At 45.7% G+C, this 18,612-nt stretch overlaps 2 protein-coding genes across 2 annotated transcripts in view; one reads left to right on the top strand and one right to left on the bottom strand.

The window, feature by feature from the left end:
- LOC129712262 (coatomer subunit delta) overlaps positions 1-1,677 on the top strand; it is a 21,321-nt gene extending 19,644 nt beyond the window's left edge. The window contains exon 10 of the mRNA XM_055660554.1: positions 1,032-1,677. Within this exon, the coding sequence (XP_055516529.1) occupies positions 1,032-1,121 (90 nt within the window). The 3' untranslated portion in view covers positions 1,122-1,677. The remainder of the gene's footprint in view (positions 1-1,031) is intronic.
- LOC129712263 (interleukin-18-like) lies at positions 1,466-18,612 on the bottom strand. The gene is made up of 5 exons (XM_055660556.1): positions 18,237-18,612; positions 17,478-17,586; positions 14,838-14,987; positions 11,531-11,682; positions 1,466-6,377 (listed from the first exon to the last, which is right to left on the bottom strand). The coding sequence occupies exons 2-5, from the start codon at positions 17,518-17,520 to the stop codon at positions 6,183-6,185; spliced, it is 540 nt and encodes a 179-aa protein (XP_055516531.1). The 5' UTR covers positions 17,521-17,586; positions 18,237-18,612; the 3' UTR covers positions 1,466-6,182.

Below are 18,612 nucleotides of genomic sequence, written 5' to 3'. Positions count from 1 at the left end.
TCATGTGATAGGATCAGAATTAGGCCATTCGGCCCATCGTGTCCTCTCCGCCATTCAATCATGGCTGATCTATCTTCCACTCTCAACCCTGTTCTCCTGCCTTCTCCCCATAACCCCTGACATTCGTACTAATCAAGAATCTGTCTATCTCTGCCTTAAAAAATATCAATTGACCTGGCCTCCACAGCCTCTGTGTAGAATTTGTGCTGAAGGAATTTCTAGGATGCAACCAGTTAATTAGGTTTAGTGGACAATCTGTTGGCCCTTCAGAGGTTGATTGTAAATTGTCCAAATTTCCTAATTGACTACATGTATTTATGATGTCCATCTAGCGTATGTTGTGAATTTACACATGGTGGTTTGGTTTACCCGAACCACATCGCAGATATTCAAGCTCATAACCCAGAAATGCTCATTAAAATGTTGCTTGCTCCGCTGTTGAGTACAAATTTAGATCAATACCTTTTCTCATTGGTGACAATGCTTGATGTAAAAAGCATCCAGTCCACCCATTACCTTTTTAGAGAACAGAGTCTACCATCCTTTGTGACTGTACCCCGGCCCCAATGACATCAACTCAACTCTCAAGTGCAGTCTGGACCCAACACTTGAGAATGGGCAACAAAAGGTAGTGATCTCCTCATCCCATGGAGCAAATATTTTGGATGCAACAAATTGAATGCCATGCAGTCACCACAATATCAAGTGATCTTAAAACCAAATATTAACCATAATGTAATAAGTTTAAGATTAGTGTCTATTTCTGGAACTTGAACCCTCCCCAATAAAAAATTATCTGCATGAATTTTCACAGTTTCACTGTCCAAAGGTGGTATTTTTTGTGTGAGATTACAGTGATTGTCCTTGTGATTTGCTGCCTGCAGACTGAAGCTGAAGAGTCCTAGCTGAAGTAACCAGAAGCTAGATTATTGTCTGATTTTAAAAAAAATAAAAAATTTTTGTTTATGTTTTGTTTTTGGAAGAAATGGAGAGAATGTTGTGGATAACAGCTTATATCCTTGTGTCTATAGGTGAGCGGAATAAATCATGTTGAGAGCAACAGTCCTGTGAGGTTCTCCCTGGAAACCATGTTCTTGGTTGACAAATACGAGATACAGTAACACCAACACAAGAAGTATCCAGAAGACACAAGAGCAGGTGCACACAAGAACATAGACTGCAAAATTCAAAAATAGAATTGCCCGGTGTATAGGGGAAAGATTCGGAGTGCTTGCAGACCGATGTGGTTTATTATCTGTTGTCCAAACATGCTGACTATTCTCGGATCACAAAAAGAGTTTGATATTAATACTTTAATTAATCAACAAGTAAATACGTCTTTGTTTTCAAAGGGGAGGGGTGGGAGGGATGACATTTGATTGCATCTACAGCATCACGTATGTGAACCACAGCTCCACTTGTCCCCCTATTGTATTGCCTCGTTGGCTGTAATTATCTTTTTAGACTCTTTTTTTGTTGAATTAGTTTTCCAGGTGAAGTGAAATTTTTTTTTTCTTTTCCTTTTTTTTGTTCCTTGATTTGGATGAAAAATGATCGAAGCAGATTTTGTAACCCTGTAAAATGTATGAGGGAATATGACAACATTCCAATGTAAAAAGACTTTAAAAAAAAAAAAAATGTAATCTTTAAGATGATTAAAAGTATATTGTAAAACAATGATGCTGCTTTGTTTCTCTCTGGGCTAGTCATGACCACTAGCGGGAAACTTTCATTATTATACAGGCAACGTACGAACAAAAATGTGGTGACGTGCCCGGAAATCACCTGTGAACTGGTGTGGTAAGTGGACGTGGGTGAAGTGGACAGTGGGATTGTAGTGGTCTCATCACTTTTGTCAAAATCCATGAGTTTTAGTTGTCGATAGACACAAAAAAAACTGGAGTAACTCAGCGGGTCAGACAACATCTCTGAAGAAAAGGAATAGGTGACGTTTTAGTTTGAGACCCTTCTCAAACGTTAGTACCTCCACCAATGTAGAGCACTTTGGCCAACGAGAGTTGTTTTTTAAATGTACTATATAATTAAAAGTGACGACTTCTCCAAGCTGGAGAAGAAGGGTCTCAACCTGAAACATCACCTATTCTTTTTTCCCATAGATGCTGTCCGGCTCGCTGTGTTACTCCAGCTTTTTGTGTCTATCTTCGGTTTAAACCAGCATCTGCAGTTCCTTCCTAAATTCTTGAATTGTGTAGTGATTCAACCTTGAAACAATAATATCAAGGAATTGGGCAATTTTTTAAAGTTAGTGTTCAGGATTTATTTCGGGTTGTGCTGGACGTTCCCCATCCGTTTCCTTTCTGCAGCTTCTGTTTACACTCATCTCTTGATGCTCTTGGGTAAGTTCTCGCCTCCTTCAGAACGTGAAGGGCTGTCTGTTTCATCTTCATGTTGAATTGGAATTATGCACCTTGGGAGATTTGACGGGATTGTCATTTAGAATTTGCAGATTTCCTTTGCCCGAACCCGGGTGTCTGGTGCTGTAAAGCAGGAACTCGACAGCTGTGCTACCGTGTTGCCCTCACTGGGGAAAGTTTACTGCTATCGATGACAAGTCAGAAAGACAGAAGCAAAGACTGCCTTTAAGGAAAATAATGATGCAGACTGCCATGAGAGGAATCCCAGGGGACTAAACCCATGTGTGGATCAAAGCCCTGCAGTAAATCCCGAAATTGTGAATTATGTTGCTGTTACTGGTTGTGAACAGTTATCAGCCAGAAACTTCATTCTCTGCTGATATTTTGAGAAGCCAACATCCTGATAGACTGCTCTCATGGTTCAAAGAACAGAATAATAGGAGAGGAAGGAGATATGTGCTTGACCCATGGAAATCATTTGTTGTCATTATTTGATTTTTAAAGGGAAAATCGAAAGCAACGTTTTTAGTCCATTTTGTCGAGATCCTTCAAGTCAACTTTATTTGTCACATACACATACATAAACAAGATCAAGTCAAGTCACTTTTATTTGTATAGCAGATTTAAAAAACAACTCTCGTTGGCCAAAGTGCTTTAAGATGGAGGTATTGGTTCATAGATTAAGTACATACATAAATACATACATATAGCCCTCCCTCAGAGGACGTCAAGAATGGCTTGAGAGTAAAGATGAGTTTTAAGTCTTGACTTGAGAGTCGATGGAGGGGGCAGCTCTGATGGGAAGGGGGATGCTGTTCCACAGTCTAGGAGCTGCAACCGCAAAGGCGTGGTCACCCCTGAGCTTATGCCTGGACCGCGGGATGTTCAGTAACCCCAAGTCGGCCGATCTGAGGGACCTGGAGGTGGTGCGGTGGGTAAGCAGACTTTTGATGTAGGTGGGGGCGAGCCCATTGAAGGCTTTGTAGACATAAGGGAGGTTCTTGAAATTTATTCAGAACCGCACTGGGAGCCAGTGGAGAGAGGCCAGGATCGGGGTGATGTGGTCCCTTTTTCGGGTGCCCGTCAGGAGTCTCGCTGCGGCGTTTTGGATCAGTTGCAGGCGGGACAGGGAAGATTGGCTGATGCCAGTGTAAAGGGAGTTGCAGTAATCTAGGCGGGAGGAGATAAATGTGTGGATGATCTTTTCGAGGAATTGTTTTATTTTAGCTGTCGTCTGAAGCTGGAAGAAGCTAGCTTTTACTTGTTTGTCAAATTTCAATGCTGAGTCAAATATGCCAAGGTTTTTGACGTGAGGTTTGAGTAGTGGGGTAAGGCTTCCAAGGTTGCCTGCTATCATTTTGATTGAGTGCGAGGGGCTGAGAAGGATGACCTCAGACTTACTCTCGTTTAGTTGGAGGAAGTTCTGGGCCATCCAACACTTTATACCCTCGAGGCAGCGGATAATGTTAAGCAGATTTGATCGTTTTTGGGCTTCAGGTGTGTATTGTCTGCGTAGCAATGAATGGAAGGAAATGCTGTGCCTTTGAATGATGTACAGAAAGTGGCAGTGCTTGTGCAAAACAACCAAACAGAAATAGTATTTACATTTTTTTTTAAAAGTCATGGTGAGAAAGAATGGTGTGCAAAACCTGGGAGATGGCATCATGCATGGATCTGTTTGAACTGTATGTGAACTACAGCGGATCCATTGTGCGAAGGAGGAAGGCGCAGATGTAGTCCTTGATCAGCCTCTCAAAGCATTTCATAACCCCCGAGTTGAGAGCCACCAGTCGTTCAAGCAGGCTGGAGAGGCATTCTTAGGCACTGGGACAATAGTGGATCTCTTGAAGCAGGCAGGGACCACGGACTTGGCCAGGGAGAGGTTGAACATTGTGGTGAACACTGGAGCTAGCTCATTAGCACAAGACTTTAGTACTGGCCCAGATATACCATCTGGGCCTACAGCTTTCCTTCAGACTGATGTCAGGGGAGTGGGCAGTAGAGAGAGAGATAGTTGGAGACAGTAAGACTGGGAGGGAATGGAGAAAGAGGGAAAGCCAGGGCTACTTGAAGTTAGAGAAGTCAATGTTCATACCACTGGGGTGCAGGCAGGTTTGGCGATCGTTTTGCTGAAGCCTCTGCTCAGTCGGCCTAATCTCCTGGTTGCTAAACACTTTAACTCCCCCTCCCATACTGTCTGGCCTTTCTGTCCTGGGCCTCCTCCATTGTCAGAGTCAGTCCCAGCACAAATTGGAGGAACAGCTCCTCATATTTCACTTGTCGACAAAAATGCTGGAAAAACCCAGCAGGTGAGGCAGCATCTATGGAGAGAAGGAAATAGGTGAGGTTTCAGGTCGAGATCCTTCGTCAGAGCCATATTTCGCTTGGGTAGTTTACACCCCAGCGGTATGAAGTGGAATCACTTCTCAGCCCAGACTTCAATAATGGTCTGAGCCTCTGCTTTTAATAACTTGATGTTTGTGTCATCAGTCTTTGACAATCTTCTCGTAGCTGAGGGGAGATTTGATTAAAGATCATTAAATTGTGAGAGACAGAGTGAACTGACCATGGCTTCTCTGAAAGTGCGTCATTCGTTTAAATTAATAATAATAATAATAATAATAAATTTTATTTATGGGCGCCTTTCAAGAGTCTCAAGGACACCTTACAAAAAATTTAGCAGGTAGAGGAAAAACATGTAAGGGGAATGAAATAAATAGTAGAGACATGACTTGTACACAAAGTAAAGACAGAATTCAATACAAAACACAATACGAGGCAATTAATGCACATATGGAAAGGGAGGGGGACGTGGGGGCTAAGGATAGGCAGAGGTGAAGAGATGAGTCTTGAGGTGGGACTGGAAGATGGTGAGGGACACGGAATTGCGGATCAGTTGGGGGAGGGAGTTCCAGAGCCTGGGAGCTGCCCTGGAGAAGGCTCTGTCCCCAAAACTGCGGAGGTTGGACTTGTGGATGGAGAGGAGACCGGCTGATCAATCAATCAACCTTTATTGTCATCTTGCAAGCAACAGTTGTACGGTGCAAAATGAAAAGACGTTTCCCAGGGAATAATCATCGCATGAAATTTAAAACATTTCACACATAATAACACTAAAAACAATCCAGTCCCTGATGGAACAGTATAAATAGTTAAAAGCAGGTAAATCACAACGTTAAAATACAATAATCCAATCATAAAAATGTCTGGGGCAGCTGATTTGAGTGGCCAGTGCCAGTTATTAAAGTGGCCAGTGCCAGCCGCAGAATCAAATGACTGAGTACAGAGTGACAGATGTGGATCTGAGGGTTGGTAGGGGGAGAGGAGGTCAGTGAGATATGGGGGGGCCAGATGGTGGAGGGCTTTGTAGGTGAGGATCAGGATTTTGTAGGTGATCCGGTGGGAGATGGGAAGCCAGTGAAGTTGTTTGAGGACTGGAGTGATGTGATGCCAGGATTTGGTGTGGGTGATGAGTCGGGCGGCTGCGTTCTGGACCAGTTGGAGTCGGTTGATGTAGGTGGAGCTGATGCCAAGGAGAAGCGAGTTGCAGTAGTCCAGTCGGGAGGAGATGAAGGCATGGATGAGTCTTTCAGCAGCGGGAGGTGTCAGAGAGGGTCTGAGTTTGGCGATGTTGCGGAGATGGAAGAAGGAGGTTTTAATGACATGGCGGATGTTGAGGGAGCTGGTGTCAGCAGAGGTGAGGAGGTCGTTGAGGACTTTGAGGAGAGCAGTTTCTGTGCTATAAATTAACTGGGAATGTTAATTCAAGTGAGAATTATGATGAATATTTGACAGGGTAGAAGGATCTTATAACGTATCCAAGCCGATGGCTATCATTTCGTCCGTCCCATCAGCAGTCTTCATAGCAAGAGTGTGATCTTTGGTGCACAAGAACCATCCCTGTGCCCATGCAGATTCAAACTTGTGATATTGTCCATCTAAATACTGCTGGAAAAAGATAATGTTCATATTCTGTTTAACTTTAGCTGGAGCTTCGCCTTCCTGTAAACAAGAGAATTTCTGTTTAGAATCTTGCAGACCAAAACGAGTTTAGTTTATTGTGTATTATTGGGTACAGTGAAAAGCTTTTATCTGCTGACCAGTTAGCGAAACTCAGTACATGATTAACAATTGAGCCATCCACAGTGTTCTTATGCACCAAAGATCACTCTCTTGCTATGGAGATTGTTCATATAAAGAATATGACATGATGAATGAATAATGTATGAATGAATTTATTAGCCAAGTATTCACATACAAGGAATTTGCCTTGGTGCTCTGCCCATAATGACATACAGTGTCATTCATTCATTCATGGTAGCCATCAGCTTGGATAAGTTATAAGTATTCTGCCAAACAGTTTAGTTTAGAAGGATGAGAGGGGATCTCATCGAAACATATAAGATTGTTAAGGGCTTGGACACGCGAGAGGCATGAAACATGTTCCCGATGTTGGGGGGTCCAGAACCAGGGGCCACACAGTTTAAGAATAAGGAGTAAGCCATTTAGAACGGAGACGAGGAAACACTTTTTCTCAGAGAGTTGTGAGTCTGTGGAATTCTCTGCCTCAGAGGGTGGTGGAGGCCGGTTCTCTGGATGCTTTCAAGAGAGAGCTAGATAGGGCTCTTACAAATAGCGGAGTCAGGGGATATGGGGAGAAGGCAGGAACGGGGTACTGATTGGGGATGATCAGCCATGATCACATTGAATGGCGGTGCTGGCTCGAAGGGCCAAATGGCCTACTACTGCACCTATTGTCTATTGTCATTCATAATCTCCCTGCTTTAACAATATGCCATGTTTAGTGCAAAGTAAGGCCCCGATCAAGATAGTCCGAGGAGCTCCAATAAGCTCAAGACTGCTCTTTAGTTGTTGGTAGGATGGTTCAATAGCAACGGAACCGTTCTAAAAACAACCAGAGAGCAGTGGTGAGCTACTATCTACTATTGGAGATGCTTCACTGCCCACTTGGCTTGAACTCAGCTAATGATATATTTATATATTTTATAACTTTGAGGAAACTGTGCATTGAGGATGTGGTCAATTATTGTCAAGTCAAACTGAAGTGAAAAAAACAGGTGCTGAGAAATGCTACATTAAAATCACGAGACAGTGATTAAAGTGGGCGCAACCCCAGCTTGCCGAGTTCTGCCCGGGGGTCAAAAGGGCACACAGCACCAGAAGCCAGTGAAGAAGACGGAAACGACTTGCGGGTGGCAAAACTTGAACAGTAAATCAAATGGACTGTCCGAAAACACTGTCGCGATAGCCAGAAAAGGCAAGCAGGACTGATTGTCTACAGACCCGGTTGGCAGCCGGTTTGTCACCTGGTAAAGACTAAAACTGCTGAAGACTTATCTGCCAAAATAAAAGGAAGAGAAAATAAAAGGTGGAAAAGAAGTGTTTGGTCTGAGTGAATCCAGTTCATCATTTCAGGGTAGATAAATCAAATCCCTTTCAAGCGGGGAATCTGCTAAAACATTAGAAGACTTGACAATTATAGACTCACTAGTTTATCTAAACAATTTGTGGGTTGTGAAAGAGACAAATTAAAGTCAAAGATAGACGCAAAAAGCTGGAGTAACTCAAAGGGACAGGCAACATCTCTGAAGAAGGGTCTCGACCCGAAATGTCGCCCATTCCTTCTCTCCAGAGATGCTACCTGTCCCGCTGAGTTACTCCAGCATTTTGTGTCTATCTTCGGTTTAAACATTTGCATCTGCAGTTCCTTCTTACAAATTAACGTCAAATCGGGTGAAGGTAAAGAAATGAGAGGACAAAGGTAAGAAGATAACATGAAAACACAATGATTTGTGCTGTAGGTCCCCCTGTGAATGTTCCACAGACAGTGGGTAATGTTGGGCACCTAGGTGCTTGCCATCGCCATCGTGTGGTACAAGTATCAACTGCAGGTCATTATGAGGAAGAAATCTAAACCGAAGATACAAAAGAAAAATAATACCCAGATAAGGAGCAGCAGACGCTAGAGCTGCTGCCTCACAGGACTTCACACCCGTGTTTGATCTCAACTATGGGTGCTGTCTGTGCACGTTCTCCCTGTGACTGCGTGGGTTTCCTCCGGGTGCTCTGGTTTCATAGAAACATAGAAAATAGGTGCAGGAGTAGGCCATTCGAGCCTGCACCGCCATTCAATATGATCATGGCTGATCATCCAACTCGGTATCCCGTACCTGCCTTCTCTCCATACCCCCTGATCCCTTTAGCCACAAGGGCCACATCTAACTCCCTCTTAAATATAGCCAATGAACTGTGGCCTCAACTACATATTGTGGCAGAGAATTCCACAGATTCACCACTCTCTGTGTGAAAAATGTTTTTCTCATCTCGGTCCTAAAAGATTTCCCTCTTATCCTCAAACTGTGACCCCTGTGACTTCCCCAACATCGGGAGCAATCTTCCTGCATCTAGCCTGCCCAACCCCTTAAGAATTTTGTAAGTTTCTATAAGATTCCCCCCCCCCTCAATCTTCTAAATTCCAGTGAGTTCAAGCCGAGTCTATCCAGTCTTTCTTCATATGAAAGTCCTGCCATCCCAGGAATCAGTCTGGTGAACCTTCTCTGTACTCCCTCTATGGCAAGAATGTCTTTCCTCAGATTAGGCCCACATTCTTCCCATGTTCCAAAGACGGGCAGGTTTGTAGGTCAGTTGGCCTCTGTAAATTGTCCCTAGTGTGTAGGATGTGAAAGTGGGATAGCATGGAACCAGTGTGAGGATGACCAATGGTCAACATGGATTTGGTGGGCCGAAGGGCCTGTTTCCAGGCCAACTCTCTGAACTCACCTAAACCACAATGCGTTGTGGTCACCACATTAAAAATGACTAGTTGAACTTGTATGACACACCAGTGAATTTTGTTGTTACAGTGAATGAAGGAACAATTTCTTTAAGGTTCAACTTCGTTGGGTTCTCCTTGTGACAGCGTGGGTTTTCTCCGAGATCTACAGTTTCCTCCCACACTCCAAGAGACGTACAGGTTAGTAGGTTAATTGGCTTGGTAAAATTGTAAATCGTTCCAAGTGTGTGTAGGATAGTGTTAATGTGCAGGGCAGTGCAGACTCGGTGGGCCGAAGGGCCTGTTTCTGCGCTATATCTCTAAACTAAGACTACCTTACCCCGATAGTCTCCAGAATCACCGTGAAAAAAAGTTTACAAAATACAAATGAGAAAGTGAACTATAATTTCCAATGCCAATTGTACAAATAAATGCGTGTAAATTAGATGCAAGAGTTGGCCAGTCTTTCTAATCTACCCTGCCATTTAATAAGTGATTTATATGGACAGGCACATGGAAGTGTAGGGGACAGAGTGATATGAATCATGTATGCGCAGATATGTCAGTTTAATTTAGCATCCTATTAAGCACCAACATTGTGATATGGGCCAAGCGCAGTCAGGTGGGACTAGTCTTGCTGGGACATGTTGGCCTGTGTGGGTAAGCTGGGCCGAGGGCACACCTGTTTCCATGCTGTAACACTCTGAGTCTAGGATTGGCTGATCTGATTATAATCTCAGTTTGGTTTCCATTTTACTTGGGGTAATGCCCCTGTCCCACTTAGGAAACCTCTGGAGACTTTGTGCCCCACCCAAGGTTTCCGTGCGGTTCCCGGAGGTTTTTGTCAGTCTCCCTACCTGCTTCCACCACCTGCAACCTCCGGCAACCACCTGCAACCTCCGGGAACCGCACGGAAACCTTGGGTGGGGCGCAAAGTCTCCAGAGGTTTCCGTTCAGGTTTCCTAAGTGGGACAGGGGCATAAGGTTTCACTTCTATCTAATTGCATTTATCTACATGTACCTGGGCAATATATTCACAGATTTGCTTGTTGATTTGCTTGTACATATCAGGGTGCATGCTTAATCCATTAACCAGCCCATTATAAAGTACATTGTAGTCATTACTTAATGTTTTGGGTAATATTTTCTTTCTTTTGGTTTAAAATGACATCAAATCCCAATTTTCCACAATAAATAATATGCAAACTGACTGGTTGAGTTTGCAGCTTGATGCTGGAGTAAACCAAGTTAGTGCATTTGGCTTCATGCAGCAAAGGAAGAGGCCCTTTGGCCCACAATGTTGGTGCTGAACACACTGCCAAGTTAAGCTGATCTTATCTGCCCCTCTATTTCCTTCACTTCCATGTGCCTGTCCAAGAGCCTCTTAAACACCAATCTCGTATCTGCCTCCACCACCCGTTTCAAACCCTTACACAAAAATTGTCCTTCACATCTCCAATAAACCTTCCCCCTCACACCTTTCGTCTGCGCCCTTTAGTGGTGGGCATTTCAACCCTTTGGGAGGGGGTTGGGGGGAAGGTTCCGACTGTCTACCCTATCTTTGCCTCTCTTCATTTTATATACATCTATCAAGTCTTCTCTCTTCCTCTGATAATCCAGAGAAATCAAAGTCCATCCAACCTCTCTCTGTTGCTGAACCCCTCCTCATCAAGCAGCAGTCTGGTACACCTCCTCCGATACAGTTGCTTCATGACTTCCCAACTCAATGCCCCTTGCAATGACACCCCTTGTGCCTCGTTTACCACCCTATCCACTTGTGCTGCACCTTTGAGCTATGAATATGAACTTCAAGACACCTCTATGCAACAATGCTACCGTATTTAGTTGTGTAACGTCCAATCTAAGGAGGATTGTAATTCTGTACTCTAGTGCAATCTTGCCCCTGTATTACTGGCTGTTTATTCACCTTCCTGGGCCCAATGCCCTTGGACATCAATTTATCTGCTGGCCTGTTTTGATGGTATCGAATTTTCTTTGATAACATTACTTAGAAGTACCAATAAAATGAAGGACATTTTGACTTCAGAATTAAGGGACAGAAGTTTAGGGGTAATATGAGGGGGAACTTCTTTACGCAGAGAGTGGTAGCGGTGTGGAATGAGCTCCCAGTGGAAGTGGTGGAGGCAGGTTCATTGGTATCATTTAAAAATAAATTGGATAGGCATATGGATGAGAAGGGAATGGAGGGTTATGGTACGAGTGCAGGCAGGTGGGACTAAGGGGAAAAAAATTTGTTCGACATGGACTTGTAGGGCCGAGATGGCCTGTTTCCGTGCTGTAATTGTTATATGGTTATATGGTCATTTTGCTGTATGAGGTCTGCTAAATGCATTGGAATTACCTTAAACATCAGTCTCGTTCCTTCCTTAGGGCAACACAAGTGATAGTCCGACCCGTTGACCTTAATCTGGAAGACGACCGGGATGCCATTGGGCCTCTGTATATTATTTTTTCTTTTATACCATCTCATGTTAAACTCGACGCCATCTTTATCTGTTGAAAATGAACATAATAGGTGTTAGAATTATTTAAAGTCACAAAGTTACAGACACTGCTTAATAATTTAGAACATATGATTGTTGTGATTCTTCAATTTCCCCAAGTTTATGGCAACTTGTGACAACTGCTGTTCTGTTTTCTAAAGCTCCGTCACCCCACTGGCCCAGCTACTTGTTTAAGCTCTGTGTGCCTATCCCAATCTTGCACCATCCTTGCAGTCAATAAATCCGAGGTTGGAACCATTCTCTGCATGAAGATGTTCTTCCTCAGATCTCTGTATATCATCTATCATCAGGGTGGCACGGTGGTGCAGCGGTGGAGTTGTGATGGAAGGCCAAAAAAAAAAACTTATCTCTCCACTGCCCCCCTGCACCCCCCCCCCCCCCCCCGATGTCAAAGTCAAAGCCCCCGGCTGGCGATGGCGATTGTCCCGCGGCCATTAAAGCCACGCCGGGTGGTGCAAGGTCGCACACCGGGTCTTGGTGTTAGAGCCCCCGGCGTGCGCTCGCAGAGTCCCGCGGCCATTCCAAGCCGCGCGGGGCGGTGCTGTAAAGCCCCGCTCCAGGAGCTCTTCAACCCCGCAACTCGGGCGGGAGAAGTCGCGTTGCGGGAGCCCTGAAAAGCGGTCTCCCTCCAGTGACCCGCGGGCTCCCGGTGCCGCCGTCCGCCAGACCCGCAGTTGCAGCCTCCGAATCTCCGGAGGTCGGGCCGCAGCAGCAGCAGCGCTCCACCACCGCTCCACCCGCTCCGGACTCGGCCAGCTCCGCGACGGTGAGGTGAGGTGAGTCGTCAGCACCAGAGCCCCCGGTCTTCTCCTGTTGGAGGCCGCTCCTCGTTGCAGCCCCAACGACAACGGAGACCCGACAAAGAAAAGGTCGGGTCTCCCGTGCAGGGAGAGATTAAAAGTTACCCCCTCCCTCCCACCCCCCCCCCCCCCCCCCCCCCCCCACACACACACCCAACCCCAAAAAAAATAACAAAAACTACATAAAAAACACAGACAAAAAATAATAAAAACGCAGACGGGCTGCAGAGGCCGCTGCTGACGAGAGTCGCGCCGCCCACCGAACCCGTGGCTTCCGTAGGTTTTCTCCGGGATCTCCGGTGTGGGACAGTGTTAATGTGCGGGGATCGCTGGTCGGCGCGGACTCGGTGGGGCGAAGGGCTTGTTTTTGTGCTGTATCTCTAAACCAAGCTAAACCTGTAGACATTCGAGAAGAGCATTCGGTGGCATACAGTCATCTCAGAAAGTAGAGGTGTTGATGAGCTTTCTTTGTGACAGATCTTTTGAGACGTGCATGCCCATAACTTGAGGCTGTGGCCTATCTCCTTTCCCGTCAGTGTAGACCGGTTCAGCATCGCTCAGCACGCTAGGCCTGCTCTGAGCAGAGAGAAGTTCCTCTCCAGAATGACTCACTTGCTCTTTCATCACTGTGCAGCTGTGCGATAGTCATAATGCAGGCCTCTGTCATCAATACAACTTTAAGACAATACATACTTATCTTTAAGAGCCCTATCTAGCTCCCTCTTGAAAGCATCCAGAGAACCGGCCTCCACCGCCCTCTGAGGCAGAGAATCCCACAGACTCACCACTCTCTGTAAGAAAAAGAGTTTCCTCGTCTCCGTTCTAAATGGCTTATTCCTTATTCTTAAACTGTGGCCCCTGGTTCTGGACTCCCCCAACATTGGGAACATGTTTCCTGCCTCTAGCATGTCCAAACCCTTAACAATCTTATATGTTTCAATGAGATCCCCTCTCCTTCTAAATTCCAGAGTGTACAAGCCCAGCTGCTCCATTCTCTAAGCATATGACAGTCCCGCCATCCCGGGAATTAACCTTGTAAACCTACGCTGCACTCCCTCAATAGCAAGATTTTTTTCTATTTAATAACTAAATAAGGTCCCAAATGAACTCCAGGGTTGCATGAAGTAACAGAGATAAGGCAAGGCAAACGAAGGTTTGAAATCAATGAAAGGATTGTGAGTGATTTGGGTTCAGACTGCAGCCAGAGACAAAGATGGTTTGTTGCAAGAAATGTCTGTGGTGAAAACAATGCTTGAGTTAATACCAGCTCGTGTCACACATGGGTAGTGAAAAATGCTGGAGAAACTCAGCGGGTGAGGCAGCATCTATGGAGTGAAGGAATAGGTGACGTTTAGGGTCTCGACTCTATTTCCTTCGCTCCATAGATGCTGCCTCACCCGCTGAGTTTCTCCATTTTTCTCTACCTTCGATTTTTGCAGCATCTGCAGTTCCTTCTTAACTGTGTCACTCATGAGTCAGCACTAAATGAGATGCATGGACAACCATCGGTGGGCTGTGAGAGATACAATCAAACAGATAGGGAGAGGTTATGCCAATCGTCCATCATGTAATCTAGAGACTTTACCTGAAAGTTGCAGACAGAAGCAATAATTACTTTCAAAATTAAATTAGTTAAATGCATGATTTTTTTTTCATTTTTGGGAAAAGAGCAGTGAGGGTGGATGAATTGGATAGATAGATCTTTATATGTACACCAAGTGCAGACCCGTTGGGTCTGCTCCCCCCCCAATGGTGTGATCCCGCAACTCAATATTCCACCATTCACCCGTCTCCTCCAACGGAACAGAACCCGTTCCCAAATGTTAGATTCCAGCACTCCCCTGCCTCCCTCAGCAGTGGATTGAAAAAAAATTCCAATTGCACCTCCCCTGCCCGCTGCAGCAGTTCCAATTGCAAGACCAATTGGCCCTCCCCCTCCCGTTGAAGCACTTGCTGTGATATCCCATTGAGGTGAAAAGTTCAGAGTGTTCCTGTCTTGCAACTTTGTATTGAAGTGTGTTGGAAGCTGATAGGAAGGAGCAGCGGCAGTCAACAGAATCAAAACTAGACCAAGGCAGACCCGTTGGGTCGGGTGTGATCCCCCACGGACCATGCACCCAATGGAACTGAAGTTTGCCAAATAATTTCCAGCACTCCCCTAATTGCAGATAGCTGCATAGAAAAGATAGATAGTCTTGCAGATAGCATTGATTAGCTGATAGGAAGGAGCGAACGAGGGGGGATCCGTCCTTCTGTTTTATAGTCACTTGAATGCATCACCGCATTCCTTCTGGAATGCACCTCATCGGCAGGTGAATAATGTACGATAAGAAAAAATACAAACCTGCTTGTGACCTTGGGACTGGTCGCTGCGCAAATTCGGCCGTCGGGTATGGCGTTCCATCGGCATACACCCGGAGAATCTCATGGTTCATATTTCTGATCATCCTAAAGCGATCCCTTTCGTCGTACCTCTTGAAATCACATTTGTCCACTTTTGAGGAAAGACAAAAGGCCTGGCATTAATGCAGCTCAAACCGGGAAACATTATGTAAACTGGAGAACATTTCCTTAACCGTACGACTAAGGATATTATCGCTACACAATAGGTTTTACCGAGGAATCTTTAGTTTTGTGTTGTGTGGGGGGAAACTTTTTTTCATCTCTTTCCTCGACGGAGATGCGACATTTATCGTATCGTATCTCCGTCCGCACTGCGGCCTAACATCGTGGAGCTGGCGGCCTCTTGCTGGGGATCGACCTTGGATCATGGAGCTCGTGGTCCCTTGGTTAGGGACCAACTTCGGGAGCTCTAAGCTGCAGGAGCTTTGATCGCCCCAACCGTGGACTTCCCCGACCACGGAAAAAAAAGGAGGGAAGAAGATGAGACTTTATTGCCTTCCATCACAGTGGGGAATGTGGGGAATCTGCTGTGGTGGATGTTTATGTTAACTTTCATGTAGTTGTATGTCTTGTTGCTTTTTTTAGTTTTTAGGCTGTATGGTTAATCAAATATCCCTGATCCTTATTTTGTACTGGTGACAATAAATACCCTTTGAACCTTTAACTCTTTCTTGAAACTCTCCAGATAAAGGCTAGGACTGGATTACTTGCACTGTCTCTTGAGGTCCCATCTGGAGTATTATGTTCTGTTTTGGACACCCTCCAAAAGGAAGGGTGCCGTTCAGTTGTAAAGAATGCAGAGACGATTTACTGGGATGTTGCCAGGACATGATGTCCTGAGCTACAGGGAGAGGTTGAGCAAGCCATGACTTCACTCCTTGGAGCACAGAATGATGACGGGCAATCTTGTAAGCATGCACAAGGGGGATAGATAGGATGAATGCACAGTCTATTACCCAAAATACAGGAATCAAGACCAGTAACAAGTAAAATAGGCAAGGGAGAGAGAGAGAGAAAGAGCCAGTGGATGTAGTGCACCTGGACTTTCAGAAAGATCTTTGAAAAGGTCCCCACACAGGAGATTAGTGGGCAAAATTAGAGCACATGGTATTGTGGATTGGGTTTGACATGGATAGAAAATTGGTTGGCAGACAGGAAACAAAGTGGGGATTAACAGATCCCTTTCAGAATAGCAGGCAGTGATTCATAAGGTGCTGCAAGGCTCTGTGCTGGGACCACAGCTTGTATTTACTGGAATTTAGAATGATGAGAGGGGATATAATAGAAACATATAAAATTATTAAGGGTTTGGACACACTAGAGGCAGGAAGCATGTTCCCGATGTTGGGGGAGTCCAGAACCAGGGGTTGCAGTTTAAGAATAAGGGGTAGGTCATTTAGAACTGAGATGAGGAAAAACGTTTTCACACAGAGGGTTTTGAATTTGTGGAATTCTCTGCCTCAGAAGGCAGTGGAGGCCAATTCACTGGATGCATTCAAAAGAGTTAGATAGAGCTCTTGGGGCTAGCAGAATCAAGGGATATGGGGAGACGGCAAGAACGGGGTACTGATTGGGGATGATCAGCCATGACCACATTGAATGGCGGTGCTGGCTCGAGGGGCCGAATGGCCTCCTCCTGCACCTATTGTCTATTGTATTCAGATTCAGATTCAATTTAATTGTCATTGTCAGTGTACAGTACAGAGACAACGAAATGCATTGTATCTATGTAACATGGGTTTAAGGTGAGAGGGGAAAGATTTTAATAGGAACCCGAGGGGCAACTTTTTCAAACAGAGGGTGGTGGGTGTATGGAACTAGCTGCCAAAAGGGGTAGTTGAGGGGCGCTCTCACAACATTTAAAAGCCATTACAGCTGGTGAAACCAAAATGTATAAAAATGGCCTTTAATAAAATCTGACAATGTACACTTTAACCACGTGTGATTTTTTTTTTCTACATTACAAATCACAAATTGTTGGGTACAGAGGCAAATAAATAAATGACGGAGGGCACTGTAGATGGGAGGTCCTGGGTGGTCTGTTTCTGTGCTGTATTCCTGTCTCTCTATACCCCCCCACCTTCTGTCACACATACACACGCACCAACATCCACTGCCGACTACATTCGCAAAATTAACTTTCAAATTCCAGAGCAATTTATTGGATGCCTTCAATATTCAATCGACAAAAACTGTTCGTCTTTCGCTCGATTGCGACCTCAAAGTAACGCAATTTCATTGTTTAAAATCCGTTTTGACCCCCTCCACCCCCGAGAATGTCATCATTGGCTTCCTGCCTCGTTACCGGGTCAGTGAGCTGTTACACCAACAGCTGGGACCATGCGGGGTCATCTCCCCAGCCCTCCCTCTCCTCCCCCTTTCCTCTTCCCACCTCCCTCTCCCCCTATCCCATTCCTCCCCTCTACCATCTCCCCCTCCCTCTCTCTTTCCACATCCTTCTCCCTCCCTCTGCTCCCCCCTCTCCCCCATCTCCTCCTCATTAATCAGCAGGAAGTTTAAAGCCCCCATCCATCCATCCATCCATCCCACCGTCTTTGCAAAGATCTCTCCGAGTTCTTACCGCTGGCGGGTGACTTCTGTGAGATACTGCTGTGTGATCCCATCCGCTATTGTCTTAGCGCCTCACCAAACCCCCCGAACTTGAGCCTTGGTCGATGGCCGGCGAACAACTGGTTAAAGCGAGAGGGAGAGTGTGAGCGAGTCAAGAGTCAATTTAATTGAGCGACATGTACAACAACAGTCCCCAACAAAAGGGTCGGGGAGGGGGAGAGAGAGGTTGGGGGGGGGGGTCAGTGGACAACAGGGTCGGGGAGGGGGAGAGAGGGAGGAAGAGGGGTAGGGAAGAGGGGTAGGGTCAGGGGGGAGAGAGGGTGAGGGTCAGGGGGTGAAGGTGGTGGGAGATCAGGGCGTCACAGTGATGAGACGAGCAGCAATGTCAGGCATAGCAGCAGCATGGTGCGTGAGAAAGGGAAATCTACACAGGTCGGGCGCTGCAGGACCAGAGCTCAGGCAACATCTGTGGAGACCACGTTTCCTTCGGGCTGAGTGAGTGTGAAGTTTTTTTTCCCTCCAAGTGGAAACCGGTTTCTCGGGACAGTTGTCAGCAACTGTTTGTTAGCAACTGTCTGAAGAAGGGTTTCGGCCCGAAACGTTGCCTATTTCCTTCGCTCCATAGATGCTGCTGCACCCGCTGAGTTTCTCCAGCTTTTTTGTGTAACTGTTTGTTACCTGTTGGCAAACGTCCGACGTCTCTCACGGCCCCGACAATTCATTACTTCAGAGAAATTAACCCATTGAAGTCGTGTTATCTCCAACTCACCGCTTGTCTTGTTCCTCTACCCCGGCCGGTGTAGCGGCATCTGATGTTGCTCTGCCTCCAAATGTGGGCTTTATATAGACCCGGGGTGGAGACACGGTGACCAAAACCATTCACTCCCTCTTACATTTTGCATTATCCAACAAGTGTGTGTGTCATTACGTCATTGTTACACCAGTTCCCCTTTTTATCAAACAATTAGGACAAACCAGTCACATACATCTCTGCAGGTGGCGCAGCGAGAGGGTTATTTTATGTTCTTGTCCATTGTTTATTGTGTCACCTCCAGTCCTAGACTCTCCCGCCAGTGGAAACATCCTCACATCCGCTCTACCCAGACCTCTCACTATTCTGTACTTCAATGAGGTCCCCCCTCGTC

This window comes from Leucoraja erinacea, chromosome 32, assembly GCF_028641065.1.
Source record: "Leucoraja erinacea ecotype New England chromosome 32, Leri_hhj_1, whole genome shotgun sequence".
In the NCBI taxonomy this organism is placed as follows: domain Eukaryota; kingdom Metazoa; phylum Chordata; class Chondrichthyes; order Rajiformes; family Rajidae; genus Leucoraja; species Leucoraja erinaceus.
Note: the sequence above shows the minus strand (reverse complement) of the source record. Positions and strands in the feature narration are given on the sequence as shown.

What these genes read in the sequence shown, in the direction of transcription:
- LOC129712263 (XM_055660556.1), bottom strand. Translation starts at nt 17,520, where the DNA reads ATGGGATCACACAGCAGTATCTCACAGAAGTCACCCGCCAGCG. An exon ending in AGTCCCAAGGTCACAAGCAG is followed by an intron (nt 11,683 to 14,837) that starts GTTTGTATTTTT and finishes CATTTTCAACAG; the next exon opens with ATAAAGATGGCGTCGAGTTT. An exon ending in GAACGAGACTGATGTTTAAG is followed by an intron (nt 6,378 to 11,530) that starts GTAATTCCAATG and finishes TCTTGTTTACAG; the next exon opens with GAAGGCGAAGCTCCAGCTAA.